This window comes from Ceratotherium simum, chromosome 34 (genome assembly GCF_057802395.1).
Source record: "Ceratotherium simum simum isolate JZ-2026a chromosome 34, ASM5780239v1, whole genome shotgun sequence".
In the NCBI taxonomy this organism is placed as follows: domain Eukaryota; kingdom Metazoa; phylum Chordata; class Mammalia; order Perissodactyla; family Rhinocerotidae; genus Ceratotherium; species Ceratotherium simum.
The window spans coordinates 20,363,711-20,386,263 of record NC_141933.1 but is presented as its reverse complement, the minus strand read 5'-3'; the positions used below and the strand labels follow the sequence as shown (position 1 = coordinate 20,386,263).

The following is a 22,553-nucleotide window of genomic DNA, read 5'->3' as shown; positions in this document are numbered from 1 at the left end:
TCCTCACAAAAAAAAAAAAAAAAAGTCCAGTAGGCTTGGCTGATTTCTCAGCTCTGGGTTCCACAAGGCTGACATCAAGGTGTTGGCCCACTGGGGTTCTTATCTGGAGGCTCTGGGGGAGAGTCTGCTTCCAGCCTCATTGAGGTTGTTGGCAGAATTCAGGTTCAGCCCCATATGGTTATAGGACTGAGGTTCCTGTTTCCTTGCTGGCGGTTGGCCAGGGGTTCTCAGCTTCTAGAGGCTGCTAACATTCCCTGACTCAGGGCCCCTTCCTCCATCTTCAAAGCCAGCAATGATGGGTCAAGTCTTTCTCACGCTTCAAATATCTCTTCCTCCTCTTCTCCTAATCTCTTTTGCTTCTTCTTCTATCTCATCTCTCTGATGAACTCACCTTCCTCTTCTGCTTTTAAGATTTTATGTGATGACACCGGGCCTACCTGGATAATCCAGAATAATCTGCCTACTTTAAAGTCAGCTGAATGGGCCAGCCCTGTGGCTTGGTGGTTAAGTGCGCGCGCTGCGATGCTGGCGGCCCGGGTTCGGATCCCGGGTGCGCATCGAGGCACCACTTCTCCGTTCATCCTGAGGCCGAGTCCCACATACAGCAACTAGAAGGATGTGCAGCTACGACACACAACTATCCACTGGGGCTTTGGGGGGAAAAAATAAAATAAATAAAATCTTTAAAAAAAAAATAAATAAAGTCAGCTGATTAGTAACCTTAATTCCATCTGCAAAATCCTCTCATAGCAGTACCTAGATTAGTGTTTGATTGAATAACTAGAAGACAGAAGACGGGAATTTTGGGGAGACCTTTAGAATTCTGCCTACTACAGATGCTTACTTCATCCATTGTTACCCGTTCTTGTTCATTACTCTAAGTATTTAAGTAGGAATTTCCATCTGAGCACTGCTTTAACTCATAGATTCTCATGTGTTCTTCAATAGTTAGCAATTTGGGTTTTGATTTCCTCTTTGACCAAAGATATGTTTGAGAGAGTTTTTTGATTTCTCAGTGGCAGTTTTCATTTTTACTTCCCAGATAATATTATTCCTTACTAGTTTTATGTTCAGAGAAGGTTGTCTTTTCTCTTTTGACTTTTTTGGAATTTTACTTATAAATTTATTTACTTGCTTTGTGGCTTAATATATGAGTGATTTTTGTGAGTGTTCCATGATCATTTGCAAAGGACGTGCATTTTCTATTTCAGGTTTTAGTGGTGTGTGTGTGTGTGTGTGTGTTTTTTTTTTTAAGATTTTATTTATTCATTTTTTTCCCCCCAAAGCCCCAGCAGATAGTTGTATGTCATAGGTTCACATCCTTCTAGTTGCTGTACGTGGGACTCGGCCTCGCGCTGGACGGAGAAGTGGTGCCTTGGGGCGCGCCCGGGATCCGAACCCGGGCCGCCAGCATCAGAGCGCGCGCACTTAACCGCTAAGCCACAGAGCCGGTCCTGTGTGTGTGTTTTAAGTTAGCTTTTATTCACTTGATCAAAGAAAGGTGAAATAAAATCGTCAATGTTAGTGTATATCTGTCTAATTCTCCTTGTATTTCTAGTAATTTCCTCTTTATGACTGTTGATACAATGTTACTTGGTTTACAGACTTTGTAACTATTAGAGCTTCATTGTATATTACACCCTTTCAGATAGTTTGTCTTGCTAAATGCTTTTGGCTTGAATTCTCTCTTATCTGATACTTAGATTATGGCCCCTCATTTCTCTCTGTTTGCATTTGCTTGGTGCTCCGCTGCCCTTTCTTTCATTTTAAGTCTTTCTTAGTTACTTTGTTTTAGATGTGTCTCTTGTTTATGCCATATAAGCGGTATGTTTTGTTTTGTGATTCCATCTGAAACTCTATTTTCTTTTAATAGATGAATTTAGCCAATTTATATTTCTTTCTTTTTTTTTTTTTTTTCTGTGAGGAAGATCAGCCCTGAGCTAACATCCATGCCAATCCTCCTCTTTTTGCTGAGGAAGACCAGCCCTGAGCTAACATCTATTGCCAATCTTCATCCTTTTTTTTTTTTTCCCTTTTTCTCCCCAAAGTCCTGGTAGATAGTTGTATGTCATAGTTGCACATCCTTCTAGTTGCTGTATGTGGGATGCCACCTCAGCACAGCCCGACAAGCGGTGAGTCGGTTCGCTCCGGGGATCCGAACCCAGGTCACCAGTAACGGAGCACGTGCACTTAACCACTAAGCCATGGGGCTGGCCCCCTATATTTCTTGATATGAAAAATATGTTTGGTCATGGTTCTGTTACTATACTTTACAAAATTTTTTAATAATATTTTTAAGTGCTTAAAATTTTTAAAATAACTTTTTGTTGATAGCTTAAAAACAAAATTTTACTATATGATCTATTTGCTTTGTGAGTGTGTGTGGGTAGATTTGAAAGGTTTCTATTTTATTTTATTTATTTATTTATTTTTATAATTTTATTTATTTATTTATTTATTTATTTTTTATCCCCCAAAGCCCCAGTAGATAGTTGTATGTCATAGCTGCACATCCTTCTAGTTGCTGTATGTGGGACGTGGCCTCAGCATGGCTGGAGAAGCGGTGCGTCGGTGCGTGCCCGGGATCCGAATCCGGGCCGCCAGCAGCGGAGCGCATGCACTTAACTGCTAAGCCACGGGCTGGCCCGAAATGTTTCTATTTTAAATACAGTGGTTCTTTTTGTAAACACAACTTTATATACTATACCTTCTTCTGTCTTTATTAGACATTATCTATTGATTCTCTACTCTGAGCAGTGTTGAAATAAATTTACATTCACTTCTTTTTTTTTTTTTTTTAATAATTTTATTTATTTATTTATTTTCCCCCCGAAGCCCCGGTAGATAGTTGTATGTCATAGCTGCACATCCTTCTAGTTGCTGTATGTGGGACACGGCCTCAGCATGGCTGGAGAAGCGGTGTGTCGGTACGCGCCGGGGATCCGAACCCGGGCCGCCAGCAGCGGAGCGCACGCACTTAACCGCTAAGCCACGGGGCCGGCCCTACATTCACTTCTTTCCCGCTCCCATCTCCATTATCTTCCCACCTTCCAGGTTTGACATAATTGTATTATTGTATTCCATAGTGTTTACACGTAGTGTCCGTAGTGTTGTATTCCATAGTTTTACATTTATATCTTTAAATATATTTATACTTCTATTACTTGATTTATCAACTTTTCATTTCTTTTTATGAAATCAGCATGGTCATACTGCTTTTCACTTTTACTCCTTCTCTCTCAACTATTATAATAAGTATAATTTATGTGTTGCTAGGTTTATAATATTTTCCTTCCATTATACAATAATAAGTAAAATAAAATAATAAACTTTAAAAAGTCCCAGGCCTTGAATAAAATAAAATGGCTTTAATACTCTCTATGAGTCCTTTCAGTGTGGTTGTCTCTATTCATCTCTTGGTTGACTAAAGCTCATCTTCTAGTAGCTTTTTCAAAAAGGATCATGGAAAATATATTCCTTCAATGTATGCATATTAAAATTTTTTATCTTTTTGCTAGAAGACTTAATTTAGCCTTGAATTTCAATAACTTTACTAAGGCATGACTTAGTGCAGTTTTAGTTTTGTTTTTGTTGTTAACTTTTCTGAGACAAGGTGTGATCTTTCAATATGCAAATGTAAGAATATTTTTCTTTTTTTTTTAAAGATTTTATTTATTTATTTTCCCCCCAAAGCCCCAGTAGATAGTTGTATGTCATAACTGCACAACCTTCTAGTTGCTGTATGTGGGACTCGGCCTCAGCATGGCCAGAGAAGCAGTGCCTCCGTGCACGCCCAGGATCCGAACCCGGGCCGCCAGCAGCAGAGCTCACCCACTTAACTGCTAAGCCACGGGGCCGGCCCAAGATTATTTTTCTTATGTCGGGAAGATTGATTGAGTTATCTCTTCTCTTTAAAATTTAATATTACATTTTTAATAGATATTATATTTACATAATTCAAAAATAAAAACAAACACGAAAGATGAAGACCGAAAGATGAAGAAAGCAGGTTATAAAACAGTATATACATTATGATCTCATTTTAGCAAAAAAAATATTTTTTTAAAGAGAAAAAGATCTGGAAAGATTAAAAACTGAAATGTTAACTATGATCGTCTCTGCGTGATGCGAATATTGTGTTTTTATTTCTTTATTTTTGCTTAACTAGTTCTCTAATTGTCTGTAATAGACCTATATTGTTTTTACAATAATAAAAGCTAAAAAATATCAAACGATTTTATTAGTTTCTTATTTATTCTCTCAGTGTTTCTTTGCATAAACACAAGCAAATGCAAACATATTCATATTCCATTCTTTCTTACACAAAATGTAGCATTTTATCATATGCACTGTTTTTCATCTTAATTTTTTATTTGAAAACATATTCTGTAGAATATGCTAGGCCATAAAATGAGTCTCAATAAATTTAAAAGGATTGAAATCATACAATGTGTAGTTTCCAAAATGGAATTAAATTAAAAATAAGAAACAAGAAGATATTTAGAAAATACCCAAATATTTGGAAATTAAATAATACACTTCTAAATAACCCATGGGTCAAAGAAGAAATGACAAAGGAAATTAGAAAATACCTTCAGCTGAATGAAAACAAAAACACAGTATATCAAAATTTATGGGATGCAGCTAATGCAGTATGTAAAGGGAAATTTATAGCTTCAAATATTTATATTAGAGAGGAAGAAAGAATTAAAATCAATAAGCTTTCGCCTCAGGAATCTAGAAAAAGAAGAGTAAATCAAATCCAAAGAAAGTAGGAGGAAGGAAATAAAGATCAGAGTGAAAACTGATCAAACAGTAAACGGAAACAAGAGAGAAAAATCAATGGAAACAAAAGTTGGTTCTTTGAAAAAGACCAACACAAATCTTTAGCTATCCAGACCATCAAAAAAAGAAAGAAGGGACAAATTACCAAAATTAGGAACGTAATAGGAGACATTAGCACAGACCCTGCAGAAATAAAAAAAGGTTATGAGGGAATATTATGAACAATTTTATGCCAACAAGTTAGATAATTTAGATGAAATGGACAGATTCCTATAAAGACACACATTATCAAAACTGATTCCAGTAGAAATAGAAAAACTGATTAGATGATAACAAGTAAGTAAACTGAATTAGTAATTAAAAATCTTTCCACAAAGAAAAACCCTGGCCCAAATAGTTTTACTTACAAGTTCTATCAAATATTTAGGAAAAAAATAATACCTATCCTTCAAAATTCTTTCCGAAATTAGTGGAAAGGAATACTTCTTAACTCGTTCTATGAAGCTTATATTACCTTGATATCAAAGCCAATGGATTCTGGCCAATGAGGCATGAGGGGAACTCCTCTCCAGGGCATGTGGGAAGGCTTTCCTGGCGTTGAAACAGACACGGAATCACCAGTGACGTCATGTGGACAGCAAGCACTCCTGGTATAATGTGATGAGAAGGGCACTTCACCTCTGTGTATTCTTTCCAAACACCTATAACCCCAGTCAAACCATGAGGAAAAACATCAGACAAACTCAATTTGAGGAACTACCTAATCGGTACTCCTCAAAACTGTCAAGGTCATGAAAAATAATGAAAGACTGAGAAACGGTCACAGACCAGAGGAAACTAAAGGGACATGACAAGGAAATGCACGTTCTGGATTGGATCCTGGGAGAGAAAAAGGACATTAAAGGAAAAACTGGTGAAATCCAAATGAAGTCTGGAGTTGAGTTCATAGCAATGTAGCAATATTTTCTTAGTTTTGACGAATGTACCACATATCATGTAAGAAGATAACGTTACGGGGAAACGGAAACTTGAGTGAGGGATATGAGGGAACTCTATCTTTGCAACTTTTCTGTAAATCAAAAATTATTCAAAATATTTAAAATATACTATTCAAAACCAAAATTAAAAGATTATTTAAAAAAAGAGAGAGAGAGACACAGGGACAGCTGTTCTCTTTCACCGGGCATTGTCAGATCTGGTGGTTTGCCTGGATCGGCTACAGCCATGCAGCCAAGTTGGACCAAGTTGGCACCGAAGGTGGCAGAGCCAGAGGACAGCGAGGCCTGGATCTCGGATGCTGCCAATGAGCTGCTGAATAAATTAACCAGACCTGGAGCTGTTCTTCCTCTGGACTTCCTGTTTATGTCAAGCAATAATTGCATTTTGTTTGAGTTTCTTTTTTCCCTCCTGTAGATTGTAGTTGAAATCATTCTAGTTAGGAAAGGCAGACAAGTAAAGGGATTGGGGCACTCAAGTGTGTCAAGTGCTGAGGTAGAAAGCTGTAGGAGGCGAAGGAAGGATGGGGGAGTTCTGCCTGGGAAACAGCATCAAGACCAGTTTGCCTAATAGGCTACTATTTGAGCTGAGTCTTTTTTTTCAATTGAGATATAATTGACGCATAACTGAGCTGAGTCTTGAAAGATGGCAGGTGTTTGCAAAGCAATGGGAGGGGCACGGAGGGAGCAGGGAGAGGCAGTTAATGTTCCAGATTCATAGGGAACAGGGGGAATTCAGAGTTGGAGGCTCAGGAGGCAGCAGGGCCATATCAGAGATGGGCTGTCCTGCAGAAGAGAGGCGCCCTGCAAGAGGACCAGCATGAGCAGATTTGCCTTGTAATGAGCTCACCTCGGCCGCTCTATCAAAGAAAGATCAGGATCCACAAGACTGGAGGCTGGGAGACCAGATTTAACAGTTTAGGAGAACAACAATAACCTGAATTAAGGGGGTGGAGAGTAGTTTGTGGATTTACTTAAGAGGCAAAGTCAATAGGATGTGTGCTCTGGATGTGGAGGTGCAGGGCAGGGGGACTCTAGCGATGCTGGGGTTATAAGCATGGTAGTGATGATGGAGGTACTGTTTATTGAGAGAGAGACTACAGAGAGAGGCTTTGGTTTAAGGAAAAGATAACAGAATAATTCCATTTGGGCACGTTGCCTTTGAGGAACAGAAGGGAACTGAGTGGAGATGGAGGGGAGACAGTTGGATCCATAGTCTGGGATGTAGGAGAGGCCTGACGCAGTGTCATCATGGCGTACAGGCGCCAAGGGTGGGCACAGCTCATGCAGGTAGGGTGCGTAGCGGGAGAAGCTCCAGATCCCGGGGACACATTCAGGGAGCTAAGTGGTGTCTCAGAAGACGAGAGGCCACATTGCATTGTGAGATGAATATTCTAGAACAGTGCTGTCCAATAGAAATATAATGCCAGGGCCGGCCCCGTGGCTTAGCGGTTAAGTGTACGCGCTCTGCTACTGGCAGCCTGGGTTCGGATCCCGGGCGCGCACCGACGCACCGCTTGTCCGGCCATGCTGAGGCCGCGTCCCACTTACAGCAACTAGAAGGATGTGCAGCTATGACATACAACTATCTACTGGGGCTTTGGGAAGGAAGAAAAAAAAGAAATATAATGCCAGCCACGTATATAATTTCAAAATTTTTAGTAGCTATATTAAAAGGTAAAAAGAAACAGGCAAAATTAATAAAATATTTTATTTCACCTGAAACATCCAAAATACTATTTCAACATATAATCAATGTAAAAATATTAATGAGATCTTTTACAGTCTTTTTTTGTACTGTCTTTGAAAGCTGGCGTGTATCTACACCTATAGCACATCTCAATTTGGACCAACTCCATTTCAAGTGCTCCATGGGCACCTGTGGTTTGTGGCTGCTGAATTGGAATGTTCTAGATTGAGGCAGACCGAAATTCAAATCCTCTCAGAGCCCCAGTTTTCTCATCTGTGAAATAGGGGCATAATAGCTATCTCCCATGTAAGGTAAAGCTCTTGACACATAGTGGGGCTACAGTAAATGGTGGCTATTATTAAGGGAGGGGAGAACTTATAGAAGGGAGCAAATGGAGACAGTAAAGAATGGAAGCTTTACGGGGACATGGACGAAGGTTCTGTGTTTTCTTGAAAGATGGGAGAGGCTTGGCCTGTTTTTAAGCTACAGAGAAGTTGCTGGTAGAGAGGGAGAATTACAGAAGAGGGAATAAAACAACGCAGAAAGTTTGAGAAGAAGTGGGGAGATGGAATTGAAGCATAGGTGAAGAGATCAGCCTTAAACTCAAAGCTGGGCATTTTTTTCTCTAAGAACGAAGGAAAGGAAGTCAGAGTGGGCAAGAGTCACGCCCACTGACCATTCCTGAGTGCTTTCTGTGTGTAGGCCACTCGACCAGGTGCCTTATGTGTGTTCTCTCATCCAATCCTCCCAACAACCCTGAAAGGTGGGTCCTGCTAGTGTTCCCATTTTACAGATGAGGAAACTAAGTCTTTGGGAGGGTAACTTGCCTAAGGTCACAAAACTAGTAGAACCAGCATTCAAACCCATTCTGTTGCCAGAGTCTAGGTTCTTCTTTTCGGTAGAATGTTCCTTATTTGGGCTTTGTCTGACGTTTCTTCGTGATTAGATTCAGGGTATGCATTTCCAACCAGAATCCCACATAAGCGGTGTGTCCTCAGGCAGCACATCAGAAGGCACATGATGTCTTTCTGCCCCTACTGGTCACTCAGTCAAGGTGTTGCCCAATTTCTCCATCATCTAGTTTCTATTTTTTCCCTTTCAACTAATAAGCAATCTGAGTGGACACACTTTAAAACCATGCAAATATCCTGCTCCTCATCGTATTTCCTCCTAAATTTAGCCTCATTGTTGATTCTTGCCTGATCCATTTTACTATGACGGTCACAAAATAATGACCCCCACTCCAGCGCTCCCTCCACATTCACCATCTGATTCTCATTCTACTTCAGCAAAAGCCCTCCTTTCTCTCCTCTCTTTCTCATCAAAACAAACTCACTGATTCCTAACTTTTCAATGGGTTATAATTTATTAATGTCCTGAATCATTTTGGTGCCTAATATCCCAGATTTGGCTGGTGGCAGCCCCTTCAAGCTGGCTCCTTTGTCCTGTGACATGCCTCCTACTTTTGTGTGTGTGTGTGTGAGGAAGATCAGCCCTGAGCTAACATCTGCCAATCCTCCTCTTTTTTGCTGAGGAAGACTGGCCCTGAGCTAACATCCGTGCCCATCTTCCTCCACTTTATATGGGACGCCGCCACAGCATGGCTTGACTAGTCGTATTTCAGTGCGTGCCCGGGATCTGAACCTGTGAACCCAGGGCCGCAGCAGAGCGCGAGCACTTAACCGCTGTGCCACCGGGCTGGCCCCACCCTGATTACATTTGATGGAGAATAGTATTAGAAAACAAGATCTCAGTGTAAAATGTGCTTATTGCTAATGGCGTGTATTTGATTTTAGGCCCTTTTAGTAGATAGAGCTGAATATACATACATATTTTTATATACACATATGAATATACACACTTACACATATTTTAGAAGTCATGAGTTCATACTAATATTTCTAATTCCAATCCATTTCCATAGGGTTTTTCCCTATTTCTCTCCATTAAATATTTGTATGCTTCTTCTTCCAGAGTGAGAACCCTGGCTCTTAACATCAACACATTTATTCATTTGCCCGATCATATAATACATTTCAAATAGTTTCAGAATCACTTTGCCAATATCGGTACATAAACAAACCTACCAAAGAGAGCCCAGAATTCATCTGCAGTTTCCTCCCTACTCCCACCCCACCAGAGCCTACTTCTTAACCATGACCTCCTACCAAAGTTGTTTGCTGGGAGGAAGATGATAGCAGGGAGGGAGCAGGGGACTTGAGGAAATGGAGAAGGTGTGAATAGCCACAGAGGGGGAAAGGTGAGGGAATTCGGTTTCAGAAGCAGAGGATAAGTGTCCCAGACTGGAGGAGATACACGAGCAGCGGCCCCGGTCCACTTAATGGCATGTTTTCCTGTAGCCATCTTGGTAGCGTGGGTGTAGGAGGAGAGAAGACAGATGGTTAGGGTGGCTGGACGGATCCAAAGTCGGGGAACTACCAGGTGGATGTGGCAGAAGGACAGAGGGTGAGGACTCTGGGGCGTTGGCAAGAAAGCGGTTGACGTAATGCACCCTGGAGTCTGGACTGAATGGAGGAGGAAGTGAAGGCAAGAAGGAGAAAGGGGAGTGATTGGAGCTTTGAGCTGGGCTGAGAAAGGGTTGTGAAGTGATTTCTGGTCACTGAATCCAACAGTCTAGGACCAGCCAGTTCGGGGGGTAGGGGGACAGATGGCTTGTACCAAACTGGGTTGGGGGAAAGACGGGAGGGGCTGTACTTTGAGCAATCAGAATCTTTATTTCCCTTAGGACCAGAGACAGAGCGAGAGAAGACCTAGCTGGCCTAGGCTGAAGAGGGAAGCTACTTCAGACACATTATTGCAACGTATGATCAATAGCTGCGAAAGTGTTCAGATAAATGTAATTTCGTAAAAATCAAGTGACCTTAGAAATCACTTCACCTGGACAGGCACTTCACTTCTAAGATCAGGAAATGAAGGTCCAGAGCCGTTAAGCAATTGTACCCCTGGCCCCCAGCCCGGGTGGGATTCAAAGGCGCTTTTTTTTTTGTGAGGAAGATCAGCCCTGAGCTAACATCCATGCCAATCCTCCTCTTTTTGCTGAGGAAGACTGGCCCTGAGCTAACATCCATGCTCATCTTCCTCCACTTTATGTGGGACGCCTGCCACAGCATGGCCTGACAAGCGGTGCGTCAGTGCGCGCCCGGGATCCGAACCCGGGCCACCAGCAGCAGAGTGCGCGCACTTAACCGCTATGCCACGGGGCCGGTCCCCAAAGGCATTTTAAATTTAAGTTGGTGGCTCTCTTTAACCTCCTAGAACGTTCTAAAGCTAGCGGAATGTCTTACTGACTGGTTTGTTTGGGTGCACTAGGCTTGGTTCTCCGCCTGGGTTTTTTTTTTTTTTTTTTTTTTTTTTAAAGATTTTATTTATTTTATTTTTCCCCCCAAAGCCCCAGTGGATAGTTGTGTGTCGTAGCTGCACATCCTTCTAGTTGCTGTATGTGGGACTCGGCCTCAGGATGAACGGAGAAGTGGTGCCTCGATGCGCACCCGGGATCCGAACCCGGGCCACCAGCATCGCAGCGCGCGCACTTAACCACCAAGCCACAGGGCCGGCCCCCCGCCTGGGTTTTAAGCACAGAGGTGGGAATGGAATCTCACATCATTGCGTTCTCCATAGTTCCCCAGTCAGTCACTGCTGAATGATGAATTTGTGGGAATAGCCAGATCTTAGGGTAGGAGTGTCAGCAGGGAGTCAGAATTTTCAAGAAGCATTACTTCTTTCTATATTCTTAGGGCTCTTCCTTTCTTTTGACCCTTATTAAGCAAGCATTGCTCTGGACATTTGGCGAATACTTCGTCACTAGAGCTTTGTCTGTAAACATACTAATTAAAACAATTCCTTGGGGCCAGCCCAGTGGCGTAGTGGTTAAGTTCACATGCTCCACTTTGGTGGTCTGGGGTTTGTGGGTTCGGATCCTGGGCACTGACCTACACACCACTCATCAAGCCATGTTGTGGCGGCATCCCACATACAAAATAGAGGAAGACTGGCACAGATGTTAGCTCAGGGCCAATCTTCCTCAAGAAAAACAAAACAAAAATACACCTTTCTGAAGCAAATTTCAGCTTGTTTCTCATAGACCACATGACTCAGTCGCACAGAGTCAAGGTGGAACCCACTTAAAGGAGAAAATAAATTCCGAGCTTCTTTTTAGTTGATCAGGCAGCATCAAGGTGAGGCAAAGGGGATAAAGATGTTGGACCTCAGCAAGCATGAACAGAGATGAGACTATCCTCCCCAGGAATATTCCACTAAGAAATGGACAGAAATGTCCCTGGTGGAATGTAGTTCAACGAAACCTAGCCATGCCGTACTGTGGTCTCTGTAGTTTAAAGGACAGAGGAGGCTTTGTAGCTTCAAAGGCATCCTGTGCAGAAGATGCCAGGTCTCTGTGCTCTGGACACATCTCTGCTATTCTAGGTAATTAAACCAGAACTAGTCTGAGAACAGCCTGGAAAATCAGAAGTTAGCAGTTCTATTTCTGCAGAGCGGAGCCTTTTGTGTGGCATTTTTGCCAATAGCTGGGATCAAATTAGGTGACAACGTAACTAAACCAGTGATCAATGGTAGTTTCAGAGTGGCCAGGTACCAACAGACCTCCAAAATTCTTGCACTATTTTAATGACAAATGGAAAAAACACTTAGAATTTCTGTTTTCAAGGAGCCTCTATGTCTATAGTATAGAGTTCCTATATTTAATGTTCCATCAAAAACTTCTGAGTCATGCGTGCTGTCATCACCTTACCTGTTTAGACTTGTTTCTACCACTTTCAAGAGGTGTTGTCACCTCTCCAAAAACAGAAAGGGGTATGCTGCCACCAGAGGGTAATAGGACCTTAGTTATGACCACGTGGTCCAAAAAGTAAGGCTTCTTAAGAAAATGTGTTCACCTCAAATCCATTTTGAATCTCAAAAACTTACTTCTATTAGTGACTATAAATTAAGTTTATAAAGAAAACAAAGTATAATGTACATTCATTATTTTTTCCCCTATATCTTAACCCTTGTTGACAACGGTTGAATATAAAGTTGATCTTGTCCTCTGACCCAATTAAAATGCTATTTCTTTCTTTTTTTTTTTTCTTGTGAGGAAGATCAGCCCTGAGCTAACATCCATGCCAATCCTCCTCTTTTTGCTGAGGAAGACCGGCCCTGAACTAACATCTATTGCCAATCCTCCTCCTTTTTCTCCCCAAAGCCCCAATAGATTGTTGTATGTCATAGTTGCACATGCTTCTAGTTGCTGTATGTGGGACGCGGCCTCAGCATGGCCGGACAAGCAGTGAGTCGGTGCGCACCCGGGATCCCAACCCAGGCCGCCAGCAGCGGAGCCCGCGCACTTAACCACTAAGCCACAGGGCTGGCTCCTAAAATGCTATTTCTTGACTTTTCCTTGATTCCATTCTCACAGTTCACTCTTAGTGATCAAGATGCTTCGGGCTGTTTCTCCTGCGGCCTGAGATTTACCATGTTCATACAGTCAGAATTAATCACCTTAGCTTGTCATTTGAAAGTTTCTAGCCAGAGTCACCACTCAGCCTCCTTCCAAAAGCAGAATGAGAAATGACAGGCACATTGGCTTCTAGATGCTGCAGCATGGAATTCCCTGTGGGGCCTTCTTCCTAATCCGAGCAGGAAAACTTGCCTCTCTTTTCTAAAGACAACAAATAGCTACTCCTTTACAGGACTGACTCTGAGCTGGGCAGGGCTCGGCACTCATTGGTCACGGCCTCTTGGAGGCTGTGCCTCGATCGCATGGGATTCTCTCCTTTTTGCCCCTTTAGTATCTTAGCATCCAAACCACATCTCTCAGGAAGCTTTCTGCTCTCAAAAAGCACTTTAAAAAAATCTGATCATGGGGGCCAGCCCGGTGGTGTAGTGGTTAAGTGCACATGCTCTGCTTCGGCGGCCCAGGGTTCGCAGGTTCAGATCCCGGGGGTGCACCGATGCACCGTTTATCAAGCCATGCTGCGGCGGTGTCCCATATAAAGTAGAGGAAGATGGTCACGGATGTTAGCCCAGGGCCAGTCTTCCTCAGCAAAAAGAGGAGGATTGGCAACAGATGTTAGCTCAGGGCCGATCTTCCTCACACACACACACACAAAAACTCATCATGTATTCTGATTTTTGATCTCCAAAATATCATCATACTGGGGTGCTTTTTATGAATTTCTTGAAAGTTATTTGGAGCAAAAACAAGTTATTTCTGAACAAACTTTCAAACAAGGTTTGCCCTCAGCAGTCTGTAACTGTTTTCGACTTGTCCTTTAAAGAGATCCTTTTAGGGACAAAAAGTGGGTTTGGGCTAGGTACTTTCTAGGTACTTAAAAGGCTGACTAATAGCTTTAGGGTGTGAGTAGGGTGTGGAGTAGGAGAAGGCCATTTGCAAGCTCCTAGGTAAAGAGCACGGGCAGATATCGTTCCTTTTATTTTTATTTTTTTATTTTATTTATTTTTTTGTGAGGAAGATCAGCCCTGAACTAACATCTGTTGCCAATCTTCCTCTTTTTGCTGAGGAAGATTGGCCCTGGGCTAACATCCGTGCCCATCTTCCTCTACTTTATATGTGGGATGCCGCCACAGCATGGGTTGATGAGCAGTACATAGGTCTGTGCCTGGGATCCGAACCTGCGAACCCTGGGCCGCCAAAGCGGAGAGCGTGAACTTAACCACTGTGCCACGGGGCTGGCCCCAACATCATTCCTTTTAAAAAGACTCACCCACTGTGTGTGTGGGGGAGGGCAGTATACGGGAACTTTGTACTATCTCCTCAATTGCTCTGTAAATCTAAAACTGTTCTCAAAATAATGTCTGTTAATTACAAAAACCACAGACACTGGGATTGTAATAAAATTTGTGTTGTCATGTGGTTCTCATCACTAGACACCCAGGTAGTGGTGGTAGCTGAAAGAGTTTAAAAGTGATAATAAAAACATACTAGGAAACTTTCAACCCAGTGTGACAAGAAGAGGGTAAAGTCAAAACAGGAGGCCTGGCATGAACTGGAGTCACCCTTCTTTAACACGACTCTAGCATGTCGACACGACAGGCGGTAGCTGGCAGATCATGCTTGGGGCTTGTGAGGGATATAAAACAAAACGTATTCACATAAGATTATGCAGTTAGCCAATCAGAGGAAACAACTGGTTAGAGAGGAAAAATTTTAATCAATGGGTTAAAAACCTTACATAACTGTGTTGAACATATGCCCCATCAAATGCCGGGTAATACATGAATTGTTTCTCTATGTGGGAACACTCTGAGCTAACCTGACAGACCACAGTCTGACTGACCGCTCATCGCTACAAAGCTTTGACACAAGACTTTCTTAACGGAGCACACTCCCAGAATGTTTTAAAACAGAGTTTGATCTCTTAAAATTGATTTGCATATAATTTTAGAGAGAATATCTATTGGTTAAAATGAGGTATATCTGTGTTGTAGTTTCACGAGCACATCAATTTCTGATGAAGTTTTTCTCTACATCATAATAAAATTTTATTCTATGAAAAAATAATTGAATTCATGAGGTACGCCTCTAGAGGGCATGCACACGGTGTAAGCACACAGTGTCAGGACACAACAGAGTATACCACAAAGGAACACAGTTCCCAATCACACAACTCCCCTCGGTACAAACATGTCAAAACACACCAGGAAGCGCCTGTGTGGCGCGGCCCATGCGCCTTAGGGGTATGTATACACGTGCAAAGACGGGTATGCCGCCATGGTGGCGCGGCCTCTCTTTGCAGCAGGATATCTGTTCCTGGACCAGGTGGGCTTCATATCCAGAGCTGGCTCTTGGCTGGGGTCTGTGCTTCTCTTCGGAGAGCACGATACTGTAAATCCGGGCTTCTCTCTCTGGGCAAACAAGACAGAAAAACTGAATCACTTTACGCTGCAATTTCTCAAGTTATAGTTAGGGTTGGGGCTGGTTTTACAAGGAGCTAATGAGAAGTAGTTGCGTTTCCCGCCAGACGTGAAGTAGCTGACGTTGTTAGAGGCGGATGTGAAACACGCATTAGCCCTGGTCCCTCAGATAGTTGAAGAAAGTTCCAGGGGCAATTTTTTTTCTTTTTTTATTGATGTCATAATAGTTTATAACATTGTGAACTTTTGGTTGTACATTATGGTTTGACAGTCACCACATAAATGCGTCTCTTCACCCCTTGTGCCCACCCACGGGAAATATTTTAATCGCCCTGAGAAGTTCAGGGACTGCATTTTACAAGCTGTCTAGAAACATTACACAACGGAAGAGAAGACCATCATCTATCAAGGTGGGAGACTGCCCTATGTCTTTCAGCTCTACTTATCTGACATGTCATGGAAATTAAATACCTACATCTCTGTTGGAGAACTAGTACACCAGAAATTTTAAGAAAATTAAGTAAAGGAAAAGGTGTGGATGGCATTCGCCCACTGTGCTGGGTTTACCTGACTCCCTGGTTACATGTTACAGCCTAACTAGCCTGCTTCAGCTGTGGGATGTGGTTTTAGCCACCCACCGCCTTGCAATGAATGCTGAAGGAGGAAAGAGGACAGCTGGCCACTTAGTCTGTCAGGACAGAGTCCTTTTTGATCCGGCTTGTTTCACTCCTCTCTCCATCGCTCTTCTGTTTCTGCTACACCAAGGCGGCTGGACTACGTGTCTTGTCACCCCTCCTCGAGGATCATCACCTTACAGGACGGGCCATGTCTGACAGTCCTCAAAGGGCCTGCACACACTAGGTTCTCCCTAAGCCACTGACGGATAAATGTGAGCATCAACCAGAGAATTCCCAAGAAGCAGACTTAGGAAGACGCACGGGCTTCAGCTTGGGAGAACTCTCCACTCTACCTAAATTAACCCAGCGGTTCTCAATCTTTGTTCCACCCGGACACACATGAGCAGCACACTCTCACAGACACAGCCAGGGCTTTTGAAATGACAGCTTACGAGCTATTTCTCCACTTCTTTGTCCCCCTCTCAGGAAAGATTATGCAAGTGCAAATGAGCAAGAGAGATGTTATTACAGGGATAAATATGAAGGCATACTAACTTATTCTTTTAAAAAAGCAAATCATTCCCAGAGCTCGGTATTGAGCCTGGATGTGAAGCACGCCCCACGACTGATGGCGGCACCCCCGTTTGTTCACATCCCCCGGGGTGGAGACTCGATACATCATTCACGGTCACTGTCCTACCTGAAATGGTGCCACAGAGCTACAAAATAATAGCTGCCTAACAAGTGTTGGTTGAAATAAAACTAAACTCTCCATGGCAAGCTTCTGGCTCTGGGTGGGTTTCCTCAGGTCCTGTGGGACCCGGCAGGCTGAGCCCCACGTGGTCAGGTGGCTTGTAGCCTGAGGGTGCAAACTACCCGAGATGTTCACTGGAGCAGAACAAATCCGAGAAGGTGACACTGGGGACTGGGGATCGCCACCCCTCCAGATCACATAACACATTTGAAAATCATATAAAATTAACTGCTGGCATATGTGTACAAAGTCGGTGAAATACCTGTGTTCTCTCTTTATTTGTAGTCAGAATCAAGGCAGTCATTTTTGATGGGTTCAGGGAGGTGCCTTTGTTTCTTCCACTTAACTGTGACTAAAATAAATGAACACATTCTCACTAAATTTCCACTTGGTCAAGTGTGATTATATAGAATACACATTATTTGAGTGATTTTATTCATGCATGTTGATTCATTATGATACTCTAACACGAAAGGAGAGGCAGGATACAAATGAATAAGAATTCGAAGAAAAGAAGGAAACTAACATTTACTGAGTGCCTACCATACGCTGGGCACTTTACACAGTTTCTCATCTAATTCCCACAACACCCTTATGATGTAGATTTTATTACCCCACATTTCAGATGAAGAAACTGAGTCCCAGGGTGGTTAAGTAACTCACGGGACATTACATAGTGGCGCTGGAATCTGAACTCAAGACAGACTTGAAAACTTGTGCCCTTGTTACTGTTACACCAGACACCAAACAGCCCTCGATGCCGAACAGGGCTGGCTGTGCTCTGTGGGGGCTCCTCAGTGTAATGCAGTGGTGCCTCATCATACCACTGTTCACCACAGGGTAGCATTTTACACGAGGAGAGCCCATTTTGCACCCTATCCACTAAGAATCAGCTACTAATGTACCAAAATCTATTTTTATACATAAAAGAATCAAGGATTTTACAGCCACAAAATTCCAGAGCACCAAAAGTTGGTTGGGTGCCTCTCCTCTGTGTTCTCACTGCATCCTACTCTGTGATGTAATTTCCTCCTTACTTGTTAAAATCCCCACCATACTTTAAGGTCCCTGGGCAGGGATAGTGTTTTGTTCAATGCTGCCTCCCCAGCATCCAACAGAGGGCCTGGCATGTAGTAGTTACATACATAACGCATTGTGTTGGATGGATGGATGGATGGATGGATGGATGGATGGATGGATGGATGGATAGATGGATAAAGCAGCTGGTTCTTATATTCTGGATATAAAACCACAAATCACCAATATTTGACATCAGACTTCAGTGGTGTTTAATCCAAAGCAGTGTCAGCGTCCCTACCAATTTTAACGTTCCCCTGCTCCCACTGGCACTGACAGGTAAAGGTGACATAGATGACTACTGCTCTCATCACCCTGTGGGAGAGATGTGCTGTTTGGAAAAATCAGAGAATCCGTGTGATAAAGAGAGAAGCATGGAACAGAATACAGAGCCCAGAAATAAACCCATGTATATATGGTCAATTAATTTTCAACAAAGGAGCCAAAAATATACAATGGGGAAAAGACAGTCTCTTCAATAAATGCTGTTGGGGGCCGGCCCCGTGGCTTAGCGGTTAAGTGCGTGCGCTCCGATGCAGGCGGCCTGGGTTCAGATCCCGGGCGCGCACAGGCGCACTGCTTCTCCGGCCATGCTGAGGCCGCGTCCCACATACAGCAACTAGAAGAATGTGCAACTATCTACTGGGGCTTTGGGGGAAAAATAAATAAATAAATAAAATTATAAAAAAATAAAAAAATAAATGGTGCTGGGAAAACTGGATATCCACATGCAAAAGAATGAAACTGGATCCCTATCTTACACCACTCACAAAAATTAACTCAAAATAGATTAAAGACTTAAATGTAAGACCTGAAACCATAAAATTCCTAGAAGAAAACACAGAGGGTAAGCAACCTGACATCAGTCTTGGCAATGATTTTTTGGATTTGACAACAAAAGTAATGACAACAAAAGCAAAAATAAACCAGTGAGACTACACCAAAGTAAAAAGCTTCTGTACAGCAAAGAAACCATCAACAAAATGAACAGGCAACCTATGGAATGGGAGAAAATATTTGCAAACCACATATCTGATAAGGGGTTAATATCCAGATTATACAAGGAACTCAGACAACTCAATAGCAACAAACCCCCAAATAACCCAACTAATAAATGGACAGAGGACCTGAATAGACATTTTTCCAAAGACAACATACAGATGGCCAACAAGTACATGAAAAGCTGCTCAATGTCACTAATCATCAGGGAAATGCAAATCAAAACCACAATAAGATATCACCTCACGCCTGTTAGGATGTCTGTTATTAAAAAGACAAGAGGTAACAAATGCTGGCAAGGATGTGGAGAAAAGGGAACCCTTGTGCACTGCTGGTAGGAATGTAAACTGGTACAGCCACTATGGGAAACTGTATGGAGAATCCTCAAAAAATACAAAATAGAACTACCATGTGATCCAGCAATCCCACTTCTGGGTACATATCCAAAGGAAACAAAATCACTATCTTGAAGAGCTACCTGTAATATGTTCACTGCAGCCTTACTCACAATAGCCAAGGTATGGACACACGATATCCTAAGTGTCTGTCGATGGATGAATGGATAAAGAAGATGTAATGTATATACAATGGAATATCATTCAGCCTTAAAATATAAGGAAATCCTGCCACTTGTGACAACATGGATGAAGCCGGAGGGCATCATGCTAAGTGAAATAAGCCAGACAGAGAAAGACAAACACTGCATGCTATCACCTACATGTGGAATCTAGGGGAAAAAAAAAGGTCAAACTCATAAAAACAGAGAGTCGAGGGGCCAGCCCCGTGGCTTAGCGGTTAAGTGCGCGCGCTCCGCTACTGGAGGCTCAGGTTCGGATCCCGGGCGCGCACCGACGCACCACTTCTGCTAAAGACTGAGGCCACGTCCCACATACAGCAACTAGAAGGATGTGCAACTATGACATACAACTATCTACTGGGGCTTTGGGGGGGAAAAAAAAAGGAGAAGGATTAGCAATAGATGTTAGCTTAGAGCCAGTCTTCCTCAGCAAAAAGAGGAGGATTAGCACGGATGTTAGCTCAGGGCTGATCTTCCTCACAAAAAAAAAAAAAAAAGCAACAGAGTAGAAAAGTGGCTGTCAGGGCCTGGAGGGTGGGGGACCCAGGTAAAGGATGGTAAAGGGTACAAACTTTCAGCTATAAGATGAATAAGGTCTGAGGATCTAATGTAAAACATGATGACTATAGTTGAACCATGCTGTATAATTGAAATTTGCCAAGATAGTAGAACTTGAATGTTCTCACCAAAAAAAAAAGTAAATATGTGAAGTGATGGATGTGTTAATTAACTCAATGGTGGGAATCCTTTCACTATATATATATACAAAAATATATACATCAAATCATCACATTGTACACTTTACATATATTACAAAAAACAGTTTTAATCAATTTTCCATGAGTTAAAAAAAAAAAAAAGTCAAGCAAAATAACTACCTCATTCAACCTTGGTTTTTCATTTTTCATTGTTGAAGAACTGGTATTTTCTGAATTTTTGAAAAAGGTAGGCTGTTTTGGCAGAGTAGAAGCAAACCCTGCCCTTTCCTAAAAGGATTTAATGCAAAGAGAATATTTTTCAATTGCTCCATTGCAACTGATCCACCCATAATTGACCCAATTTGCCCAGCAGTAAAACTCCCATCTTGGAAAGCATTTTCATTTTTAGAAAGCAGGGGCTGTACTGTGGGTGTGGCAGCCAGGAGAAAGAAGGGGAAGGCACTATCCAGGTGCCCCTAGCCCAGACCACACCTGATTCCTCAGCCACCACTTTTCCAGAACCACTTCTTTCCCCTGGAAATCCAGACTCGGTCAAGACCCAGACTGCTGGGCCAGACCATAGCACAGGATTGTGGGCCAACGCTGAAATCTGCTGAGATGTCCAGAGGACCCATGGAAGGCTCTGAATTCAAAACAGAGAGCTTCCCCCGTCCCATTCCCCGCTCCCTTTCTGGTTTAGGGGAAAGCTTAACCCCCGTCCTGCGCCCTCCATGGAACACTCTCTAACCAGACAGTAGAAGTAGGAGCAGAGTTTTCTTACTGGAGCATCTTCTGTTAACTTCAACTCCCGCATCAAATTATTTTTCTGATACTGCTCATTTCGCTGTTTCCTAGTCTGAAGTGGCTTCTTTTTTTTCTTCTTATGCATCTTCTTCTGATTCAACTATTCCAGAAAGTACAGAGAAACTGGTCATTGAAGATTCCAGAGCTACATCACCCATACGTGGCACTCTTTTCACACAACACTCAAGACACCATGGCTAGCCCAGTATGCACCCTTCACGGTGTTGAATTGTTGTTGGTTTAGAGAAGGAACAAACAGTTCAGTTACCTCCTTACCAGAGGCTGCTCCCCATTTAACACGCCAAATCCCACTATCACAGATACACAGCCAGAGGGGCGCTTATACCAATTACCAAATATCTATGATTTACAATATGAAACAGATTACTATGGCAATAATGTCAGGTACAGATAATGCTGATTATTAGATGTGTGGTTAAAAGATTTAGTTTGGTTGTTACCACAAGGTGGCTTTAATAATTAAGTGAGTGAAGCTCAGGACTAATTTTCCAGGTACCCATGAAGTGGTGAAACTTATACTGATGTTGCTGTAAATCCAGCTGAAGAAATTGTAGGGTCCAGTCTGATCCGCCTGGCTCCGCCTAACACAGCCTTAATCTCGCCCTCTGATGGAGATATATCTTAACGCAACTAGGAAATCATGTGCATAATGAACCACAACAAATATTTTGTTGTTTCTAAAGCTCTTATAGCATCTATGCAAGAAAAAGTCTGAGAACAGATGAGGTAAAAAAATTACTTAATACATGGGTCATTTTTAACAACCTCTCTCTTTTAACATAGTTTTCACTTTTGGTTAAACTTTTTTTTTCACTTTTAGTTAACTTTGGAATAAATATGGAGTCCTCAGATTTTTTCCCTTAGATTTTAAAAAGTAATAAAGGACAAAATGAAAGTCCCCCAGGGCAGGGGAACCAGTTAGGATGCTACTGTTATATTTTCTGCAGATCACAGGACAGTTGGAAAATTCCACCAAATTATGCAGGAGTGCTTCTTTCAAAGCTGCTACTTCCTGGGTAAGAGTCTACATACATTCTCACCTCATGTGCTATGTTCAGCAGGTGAGCAGGGAGACCCTCTGAGAAGGAGCTGTCAGAACCACTGGTGCTGTTTCCAAAAGGAAAGAAGAAAGGGAAAGACCTACTGTTAACCTCTAGGAAGGATAACATTTACCAGACCGGCCGCCCGGGAGCAGGATATCCAGTCCACTGTTTGCCTCCATTGTGTATATTTCAGTTACTAAGAATTCCTGACAGGCATATTCATTCATTCATTCTGAACATCCACTGCATGCCAGACAGTGCATCAGGCACAGGAGACAGAGAGATGACTGTGGCAGAGCTCCGGCCCCAAGGAGTTCACAATCCATGTGGCAAAGGAAATACTCGCCAGATGGGCAAAGCTGCCTTCGGCAGCGACTGTGAGAGGCTGCAGATTCTTAATGTGCAGCCCTAGAGGACACCAGGGCACTGTGATCTGCTTGAGAGCAGGGGCTTTGTCTCATTCATTGCTGTTTGGCCAGTACCAGTTCAGAGAGCCAGGATCCTACCAGGTACTCTGTACAAAAGGTGTTAAATATATAAATAAATAAGTTTAAGAAGAAGCTGTAGGTCAGAGACCAGGAGCGTGACTCCTATCACCCA

At 42.6% G+C, this 22,553-nt stretch overlaps 1 protein-coding gene across 7 annotated transcripts in view; it reads right to left on the bottom strand.

The window, feature by feature from the left end:
- Window positions 1-14,640: 14,640 nt before the first annotated feature.
- The window catches only part of AGBL2 (AGBL carboxypeptidase 2), a 35,348-nt gene continuing 27,435 nt past the window's right edge, over window positions 14,641-22,553 (bottom strand). For 6 of the 7 annotated variants that reach the window (XM_087422939.1, XM_087422938.1, XM_087422943.1 and 3 more), the window contains 5 exons: window positions 21,951-22,017; window positions 20,867-20,989; window positions 20,266-20,373; window positions 16,997-17,086; window positions 14,641-15,354 (listed from right to left, as the gene is read on the bottom strand). In XM_087422939.1, the coding sequence (XP_087279065.1) occupies window positions 15,181-15,354; window positions 16,997-17,086; window positions 20,266-20,373; window positions 20,867-20,989; window positions 21,951-22,017 (562 nt within the window). In that variant the 3' untranslated portion in view covers window positions 14,641-15,180. Of the gene's footprint in view, window positions 15,355-16,996; window positions 17,087-20,265; window positions 20,374-20,866; window positions 20,990-21,950; window positions 22,018-22,553 lie in introns of those variants that run through there. The other variant, XM_087422944.1, reaches the window with a different exon arrangement.